Source organism: Chlorocebus sabaeus, chromosome 20 (assembly GCF_047675955.1).
Source record: "Chlorocebus sabaeus isolate Y175 chromosome 20, mChlSab1.0.hap1, whole genome shotgun sequence".
Classification (NCBI taxonomy): Eukaryota; Metazoa; Chordata; class Mammalia; order Primates; family Cercopithecidae; genus Chlorocebus; species Chlorocebus sabaeus.
Genome location: NC_132923.1, coordinates 6,961,886 through 6,971,587, shown reverse-complemented (window position 1 = coordinate 6,971,587; position 9,702 = coordinate 6,961,886). Strand labels below are relative to the sequence as shown.

The following is a 9,702-nucleotide window of genomic DNA, read 5'->3' as shown; positions in this document are numbered from 1 at the left end:
TTCCTTAAGTTATCCTATCTAAAATATTTTCCCAAGTATTTCCGCCGGACGCTGTGGCTCACGCCTGTAATCCCAGCACTTTGGGAGGCCGAGGCGGGTGGATCACCTGAGGTCAGGAGTTCGAGACCAGCGTGGCCGATATGGTGAAACCCCATCTCTAATAAAAATACAAAAATTAGGCCGGGCGCGGTGGCTCAAGCCTGTAATCCCAGCACTTTGGGAGGCCGAGACGGGCGGATCACGAGGTCAGGAGTTCGAGACCATCCTGGCTAACACGGTGAAACCCCGTCTCTACTAAAAAATACAAAAAAACTAGCCGGGCGAGGTGGTGGGCGCCTGTAGTCCCAGCTACTCGGGAGGCTGAGGCAGGAGAATGGCCTAAATCCGGGAGGCGGAGCTTGCAGTGAGCCGAGATCTGGCCACTGCACTCCAGCCTGGGCGACAGAGCGAGACTCCGCCTCAAAAAAAAAAAAAAAAAAAAAAAAAAAAAAATTAGCCGGGCGTGGTGGCGCGCGCCTATAATCCCAGCTACTCGGGGGGCTGAGGCAGGAGAATCGCTTGAACCCTGGAGATGGAGGTTGCAGTGAGCTTAGATCGCGCCACTGCACTTCAGCCTGGCGACAGAGCGAGACTTCATCTCAAAAAAACAAAAAAAAAAGTATTCCCTGTGGTGCTTTGAGATTTTATTTCCCCACATCCATCCCTCTCCCGCTGTCCTCAGTCTTAGTTAGAGATGATGGGGAGCCAGAGTTTTAAAATTACCATTCGGGATAGGAGAAGGACACATCATACCGTGGAAATTAAACATGGTGAGAACACGGAAAGTAATTGCCCGTTCATCAGAGAGGTTTAAGGTTTGGCTTTGGTTAAATTACTATTTTGTCCAGAAAAAAAAGGAAGCACTGGTATAGAAATAACTGTTTTCCAAACTAGTGAAGGAGAACAGTCACGCGTTTGGCCGTGAAATAGAGTTTCCTACTTTTTCCTCCGCAGACTGGAACAGCCTGAGATCTGCTGGAGACAACTTAGGAAATTGTCATAGTGAAAATACTAGCATGGATTGTTGATCATCTGATGCTATGATTCTTTCCCAGGCACCACACCTGTTGGTGTTCAGATGGAGCAGCACACTAGTCATCCTAACAGAAAAGGTGTGTGTTGGAGGCCCTGCTTCCCCTCCCTTAAAAAGCAAGACCTCCTTTGCATTCCCCATTAAATTGGGAGCATTGCTGTATTCCCAGAACCTAGAACTGGATTTGTTAAATAGTAGATGCTCAGTAATTATTTGTTAAATGAATTTATTATTCTTCCTTTGTATCTCCTCTTGATACTTAGAACAAGATTGTGTACAGGATCTTAGAAGACATGGTGTTAGCTAGAGTGAACAGATACTGAGTTGTAGTGGGACAGTTCCATTAGTGGCCAGGGAAATGCCTGAGGCCTTCTGACTCCAGAGCCTATCCACTTAACTATAGGTGGAATACATTATCTGAAAGACCTGCTATTCCATAGCTTGGACATATTTTTTTGTTTGTTTTTTGAGACGGAGTCTCGCTCTGTCGCCCAGGCTGGAGTGCAGTGGCCGGATCTCAGCTCACTGCCAGCTCCGCCTCCCGGGTTCAGGCCATTCTTCTACCTCAGCCTCCCGAGTAGCTGGGACTACAGGCGCCCGCCACCTCACCCGGCTAGTTTTTTTTTTTTTTTTTTTTTTTTAGTAGAGACGGGGTTTCACCGTGTTAGCCAGGATGGTCTTGATCTCCTGACCTCATGATCCACCTGTCTCAGCTTCCCAAAGTGCTGGGATTACAGGCTTGAGCCACCACGCCCAGCCTTGCCAGACCCTCTTAAGCAGTTTACCTACTTAGGATCACTGCAACCTCTGCCTCCTAGATTCAAGTGATTCTTGTGCCTCAGACACCCAAGTAGCTGGGATTACAGGTGTATGCCACCACACCTGGCTAATTTTTGTATTTTTAGTACAGATGGGGTTATGCCAGGTCTTGAACTGCTGGCCTCAGGTGATCGACCCACTTTGGCCTCCCAAAGTCGTGGGATTACAGGCGTGAGCCATCGCGCCCAGCCAGTTTACCACTTATTTAATGCTCACAATTCTACTAGAAAATACTGTTAACCCCACAACAGATTGAAACATTTAAATTTACTGCTACTAAGGGATGGGCTAAGGGTATAAAGCTAGGCCTAACTAAAAAAACATTACTCATTCACACATATTAACTGTGGAATCTTGAGCAAATTTCGTGACTTAAGTTTCCTCAAGTAAAATGTAGGTAAAGCTACCTACTTTATCTACATTCCTCAGGTCACATTCCCCAGTTCCACAAGACTCTCATAGCACTTACTGAAATGTAATAGTGTGTGTGCTTGATCACCTAATGACTGTCTACACTGCAAGACTATCAGTTCCAGGAGAGTAGTGACCACATCTGTTTAGCAGACTGTGGTATCCACAATGACTCTACTTTAAGGGTCATTGTGGCCGGGCGCGGTGGCTCAAGCCTGTAATCCCAGCACTTTGGGAGGCCGAGATGGGCGGATCACAAGGTCAGGAGATCGAGACCATCCTGGCTAACACGGTGAAACCCCGTCTCTACTAAAAAATACAAAAACCTAGCTGGGCGAGGTGGCGGGCATCTGTAGTCCCAGCTACTCGGGAGGCTGAGGCAGGAGAATGGCGGGAACCCGGGAGGCGGAGCTTGCAGTGAGCTGAGATCCGGCCACTGCGCTCCAGTCTGGGCAACAAAGCGAGATTCTGTCTCAACAGAAAAAAAAAAAAAAAAAAAAAAAGGGTCATTGTGAGAAACATATAAGAGAATGTACGTAAAGCACCTTTTATTATCATATCCTCTGTTCTGCCTCCTTTGGCCTCTCTCCACCCTCATCCTCTGTCATACGTTGTCAGAAATACAGCTCCTTTACTATAGAGTGTATGTAAAGCAGTCTCTTTTTTTTAAATTAAAAACAATTTTTAATTTCTCATGCCACCTTGTGTAAAAATGTGTAAAGCATTCTTCAAACCTTATAACCCAGTATAAAATGCATTCTCGGCCGGGCACGGTGGCTCACGCCTGTAATCCCAGCACTTTGGAAGGCTGAGGCAGGCGGATCACGAGGTCAGGAGATCGAGACCATCCTGGCTAACATTGTGAAACCCCGTTTCTACTAAAAATACAAAAAATTAGCTGGGCGTTGTGGCGGGCACCTGTAGTCCCAGCTACTCAGGAGGCTGAGGCAGGAGAATGGCATGAACCTGGGAGGCGGAGCTTGCAGTGAGCCAAGATCACACCACTGTACTCCACCCTGGGTGATAAAGCAAGACTCCGTCTCCAAGAAAAACAAAATGCATTCTCATATGTCTAGGAAGGACTCAAATTATTTTGAAGTGCATTTGCATGGGAATTAACATATTTTGCATGGAAATTAACACATTATTGAGAAGAATCTTGAGACCTGAGTTTCAGCTTCTGTCTCCTTACCACATTCTGCACAAACCATCAAATGAGCTGATGACTCTGGAGCAGGAGGGAAAAGAAGATGGATGACCTACTAGTAGAGCTTGGAAAATCCACAAACCCAGTAACCCAGTGCAAAAGAAAAATAGCAAAACCAATAAAACATATTTTCCTCACCAAGAGTGACTGACAGAGAACAGATTTCAGTTTTCATAGGCTCAGTGACCTTCCAGACAGAAAGCATCTCACCCTGGCACCCACATATAAGCACTTCTTCCTCTTACCAGGCCATTCCTTCTGTTGCCCTCTGAGTAAAGAACAAGAATAAGACATCTTTCTTCATACAACCTACTTTTCACACTTCTGCCACCAGGCTTGTTTTTTATGAAGAGGCCCTTCTTTATCCTTCAGATCCCAGCTGAGATATCACTTCCTCAGGACATGTTTTCCAGCTCTACAGACTAGGTCAGTTGCTTTCATAGCACTTACTGGAGTGTAATAGTGTGTGTGCTTGATCACCTAATGACTGTCTGCACAGCAAGACTGTCAGTTCCAGCAGAGTAGTGACCACTTCTGTTTAGCAAACTGTGGTATCCACAGTGACTGACACATAGCAGGCACTTAGCTATCTCTTATGTGTGTGAATGAAAATGAATTGTTTTTCCGTCCTTTCTTGATTTCATTATAACAGTGAATTATTGTCTCCCTACTGTCTTGCCTTTTTAACTCTTACCTAGTTCCAGCTGTCTGACTTTCCATCCATTGCCCTTGTCTACTTTGCCACTTCCTTTTCATCTTCTAGACTCTTGAGGAGGAGTTCCTCGAAGGTTCAGTTTTTCTCTCTCTGTTTTTTAGCTTGGAGAGCTAATGTATTTTTGTAGCTTCTTTATCCTCTTTTTGGGGCTGGCCTGGCAGTTTGACTTTTCACTTGAGCTCCAGTGCCAGTTCTCTGGCTGTTTTTCTAGGCACTTCTATTGGCATTTCCTACTCTCACCTCAGATACAATATGTCCAGATGTGATTATGTTAATATGAGAGTTGAGTTGTACTCAAACTTCTTTAAGTCAAAAAGGCAATTCAGGGGTTGTGCAGTTGGGAGAGATGCTGAAGTAGCCCACAGAATAATGGGAAGAAGAGTGGCAAAAACCAGGGCCTCAGGGACTAAAACTGGAGATTCAGTACCTCTTGGTGTCTGTATATCCATCTATCTCCTATGCTTTTTCTTGTCTCTGATCTCTTGCTTTTATCCACTTCTCATGGTGTACTAGCCAAATAGCTTTCATTGGGCCCAACTATACATTTTCTCAGAATAGGAGATCAGAAGAAAGTAAATTTCTTAGACACGGAATCCATATATTGATCCCAGGGAATGACTCTGGCCCAACTTACCTCATGTGCCTCCTCCCTTGGCTCAGTCACAGTTGCCAAGGGGAATGGGAATACCATGATTGGCCTGTATTGGGTCACAGGCCAATCCTTGTTAGGGAGAGGGGCTTGATTGTGGTCTTACCAGTATAGCCTGGCTTCTCAAGCTTTTTGTTGTTGTTGTTTTGTTTTTTTTGAGAAGGAATTTCACTCTTGTTGCCCAGGCTGGAGTACAGTGGCGTCTTGGCTCGCTGCAATCTCTGCCTCCTGGGTTCAAGCGATTCTCCTGCCTCAGCCTCCCAAGTAGCTGGGATTATAGGTACCCACCACCATGCCTGGCTAATTTTGTATTTTTAGGAGAGATGGAGTTTTACCATGTTGGTCAGGCTACTTTTTGAACTCCTGACCTCAGGTGATCTGCCCGCCTCGGCCTCCCAAAGTGCTGGGATTACAAGCATGAGCCACTGTGCCCAGCCACTTCTCAAGTTTTTAAGATTTAGTGAATATCCTCTACCAGAAGGCAGGTAGAGTTCTCTCAGTACTCATATTGATCTCTTCTCCCTTTTAAGAAACATTCACCTTGGCCGGGCGCGGTGGCTCACACCTGTAATCCCCCAGCACTTTGGGAGGCCGAGACGGGCGGATCACGAGGTCAGGAGATCGAGACCATCCTGGTTAACACGCTGAAACCTTGTCTCTACTAAAAATAGAAAAAAATTAGCCGGGCATGGTGGCGGGCGCCTGTAGTCCCAGCTACTTGGGAGGCTGAGGCAGGAGAATGGCATGAACCCGAGGCGGAGCTTGCAGTGAGCCGAGATTGTGCCACTGAACTCCAGCCTGGGTGACAGAGCAAGACTCCGTCTCAAAAAAAAAAAAAAAAAAAAAATTCACCTTTACGTGTAATCACATAGTATAACTAAACAGATAAAAGGCTTTTATTTTCACCCCAGACTATCAGACTCATTGTTTATGTCCTCGTCTTGTTAGATCACTGTTTCACCTGCGATTTGTCTTCCTAACTAGATAATAAGCATCTAAGAAACCACGTCTTTTTTTTTTTTTTTTTTTTTTTTTTTTGAGACGGAGTCTTGCTCTGTCACCCGGGCTGGAGTGCAGTGGCCAGATCTCAGCTCACTGCAAGCTCCGCCTCCCGGGTTTACGCCATTCTCCTGCCTCAGCCTCCCGAGTAGCGGGGACTACAGGCGCCCGCCACCTCGCCCGGCTAGTTTTTTGTGTTTTTAGTAGAGACGGGGTTTCACTGTGTTAGCCAGGATGGTCTCGATCTCCTGACCTCGTGATCCGCCCGTCTCGGCCTCCCAAAGTGCTGGGATTACAGGCTTGAGCCACCGCGCCCGACCAGAAACCACGTCTTAACGTATCTCATGTACTCGCTAGGATTTAGTATAGTCGCAAGCATGTAGTGTGTATCAGTAAGAACTTGTAAACAAATTAGATTTTAGCTTATCCCACTCCTGCTTGGTTTCTCTTAATCCTATTATTATTTCCTTTTTGTTTTATGTGTCTTTCTGATATGTAACATATTCAAGGCAGGGCCTGGGCACCTGCTTTCATGGACCAGGTGCAGGGATCTAATTAGAATGGCTGTCCCTTGTTGGAATGAGCTCTGATTTAGTTACCTCTGATTTAGTTCCAGCCAAAGAGGAAGCTAATGCTGTGCCTCTTTGTAGAGCAAAACCCTCCCCCAGCTATATTAATCTTCAAGCAAGTTCCCCACCAGCCACTTTTCTGAACATCCAGACAACAAAGCTGCCCTCAGGTAAGTATGTAGGGAGCGTTTTCTAATGGACTCAGCAGGGGGAGGGGTTGCATGGAGGAGGTGGCTTGAGCTGTCACCTATTGATCAAGAGCCAAATCTATGTTAGGCATCTATAGATTTTTCCATGGTAGCTTATTGATTATTTAGTTTCATTGATTTCATCATCCTCCCAGTTCTACCAACTTGTATTGTTTCCTTGCTTGTTAGCACCTTTGCTAGACTAGGCAGGAGTGAAGTGAACCCCTCATTGCTTACTGGTAATTTTAGTTAAAAGATGGCCAGGTTTACCCCTGTTCACTTGGGAAGGTAAAATTTTAAAAAACGGTGGCCAGAGAAGGAAACTATTAGCTCAGTCTCAGGTTCTTTGAATTTTCATCATTCATCTTCCCCTGGGGAGGTCAGTGGGTATTTGACATAGCTATGGGGAACCAAACAGGGCACTAACTAGACAGTCATAACCCCTGTTTTTGAAGACCTCAGAGTCCAATGAAGAAGTCAAGACTGATAAAAATACAAACAGCAGATAATATAATTACCAAAGTTAACTGGCTGTGTATAGTGTAGTTTAAAATATTAGAAAAAGTAGCTGGGCACAATGGCTCATGCCTGTAATCCCAGCACTTTGGGAGGCTGAGGCAGGTGGATTGCCTGAGGTCAGGAGTTCGAGACCAGCCTGACCAACATGGTGAAACCTCATCTCTACTAAAAATACAAAAATTAGCTGGGTGTGGTGGCAGATGCCTGAAATCTCAGTTACTCGGGAGGCTGAGGCAGGAGAATCGCTTGAACCCAGGAGGCGGAGGTTGCAGTGAGCCAAGACTGGGCCATTGTACTCCTGCCTGGGCAACAAGAGTGAAACTCCGTCTCAGAAAAAAAAAAAAAAAAAAAGAATGGACTGGAGGGGCGTGGTGGCTCATGCCTGTAATCCCAGCACTTTGGGAGGCCGAGGCGGGCAGATCACCTGAGGTCAGGAGTTTGAGACCAGCCTCACCAACATGGTGAAACCCCGTCTCTACTAAAAATACAAAAATTAGCTGGGCATGGTGGCACCTGCCTGTAATCCCAGCTACTTGGGAGACTGAGGCAGGAGAATTGCTTGAACCGGGAGGTGGAGGTTGCAGTGAGCTGGGATTGTGCTGCTGCACTACAGCCTGGGAGACGGAGCAAGGCTCCATTGAAAAAAAAAAAAAGAAAAGAAAAAGAAAATTATTAGAAAAAGAATGGACTGGCCAGGTGCAGTGGCTCACGCTTGTAATACCAGCACCTTGGAAGGCCAGGGCGGGCAGATCACCTGAGGTCAGGAGTTCAAGACCAGCCTCCACAACATGGTGAAACCTCATCTCTACTAATGATACAAAAATTAGCCAGACATGGTGGCACATGCCTGTAATCCCAGCTACTCAGGAAGTTGAGGCAGGAGAATTGCTTGAACCCAGGAGGTGGAGGTTGCAGTGAGCCGAGGTCATACCATTGTACTGGGTAACAAGTGAAACTCCGTCTCCAAAAAAAAAAAAAAAAAAGAATGGACCGATGCAGCAAGAATGGTTGAAGTTAGGGAACTTTAGGTCAGTGAGACACTATGTCAGGTAACAGAGGAGGCTGAGGTATCCCATGAGCTCTAGGGAAGTTAGGCCTCCCTCCCAGACCATTTCATTCACTTATCAAATATTTGTTATGCGCCGGGCATTTTTCTAGGTGCTGGGTTAAAGTAGTGAATCAATCAGATAAAAATCCTTGCCTTCCTGGAGCTTACATTCTAGAAGAGGAACTTAGACAAAAATTAAGTAATTATAAAATATGCAATATGACCATAAATATTATGGGAAAAGTAAAACAAGGGAGAGAGGTATAAGTTCCAATGATTGATTTCAAATTAAAATAGGATAGCCAGGTATGCCTCACTGGGAGGTGACAGCTGGGCAAAGGTATGTCTGAGTTGGGTTGTGCCTGGAAAGATTGGAGAGGTCATTTTATTAGGGTCCTTCTACCCTCAGTACAATTACCAAATCTCTCTCCTTTGTTTCCTTGCACCTCCATTGCTTTTCCTTCTGGAGTTGATCACAAGCCCAAGGAATGCCTAGGACTCCTGGAATGTATGTATGCCAACCTCCAGCTTCAGACCCAGCTCGCCCAACAACAGATGGCTATTTTGGAACATTTACAGGCATCCGTGACACAACTGGCTCCTGGGAGGGGAAGCAATAACTCTTCTCTCCCAGCCTTATCTCCTAATCCATTGTTAAATCACCTGCCCCAATTCAGTAAATGAATTGTGGAACAAAGTTACTGTGTTTTTTTCCCTCCGTCTTCCCAGTAAACCCTTGTTGGAATCTGGGTATATGTATTCTACATATGGTTAATTTGTTCACAGGTTCATAATAAGTGCTCATTGAGTTCAAAGCATTGTACAAAGGAGTTTGGGGGAATTACTGTCTAAGGAGGCAGACAATTCATTGCAAAATGTAGTGGTATTCTGAAAGGGGATGGAGGTTAAGAAATAACATTGGAGGTTACTAGGATACAACTGGACCAATTTTAGAATCTTGCTGGAGAATGTGGCTTTATGATGCCACTTGAAGAAGGGAGGGGTTGGGTGGCATGGACAGATGAAGTCAGGTAGGTCCATATCAGTTGGGAAGCTTAGACAAAGACCTAGAGGTAGATGTATTAGTCAGTTCTTGCATTGCTATAAATAAATACCTAAAGTTGGGTGATTTGTAGAGAAAATATGTTCATTTTGGCTCATGGTTTGGTTCTGCAGGCTGTGTGTGCCACATCTGCTTCTGATGAGAGCCTCAGGGAGCTTTGCATCAGGCAAAGATGAGCAGCATGTCACATAGCAAGAGAGGGAGCAAGAGAGTAAGTGAGAAAGAGAAGTACCACACACTTTTAACCAAGCAGATCTTATGTGAACTTAGAGTAAGAACTCACTCATCACCAAGGGGATGGTGCTAAGACATTCATGAGGGATCTATCCCTGTGATCCAAACACCTCCTACCAGGCCCCACCTCTAACACTGGAGATTACGTTTCAATATGAGATTGGGTGGGGACACATATCCAAACCGTATCAGTAGGAGAATGAGTCATC

The 9,702-nt window shown here is 45.5% G+C and overlaps 1 protein-coding gene across 2 annotated transcripts; it reads left to right on the top strand.

The window, feature by feature from the left end:
• Positions 1–6,428: 6,428 nt before the first annotated feature.
• TSACC (TSSK6 activating cochaperone) lies at positions 6,429–8,893 on the top strand. Of its 2 annotated transcripts, none has more exons than XM_037997769.2 (2): positions 6,429–6,611; positions 8,666–8,893. In XM_037997769.2, exons 1-2 carry the CDS (start codon positions 6,452–6,454, stop codon positions 8,878–8,880), a joined length of 375 nt encoding a protein of 124 aa, XP_037853697.2. In that variant the 5' UTR covers positions 6,429–6,451; the 3' UTR covers positions 8,881–8,893. The 2 variants fall into 2 exon arrangements, with proteins under 2 accessions (XP_037853697.2, XP_037853699.2); XM_037997771.2 differs by having other exon boundaries at positions 8,677–8,853.
• The last annotated feature ends 809 nt before the right edge of the window (positions 8,894–9,702 follow it).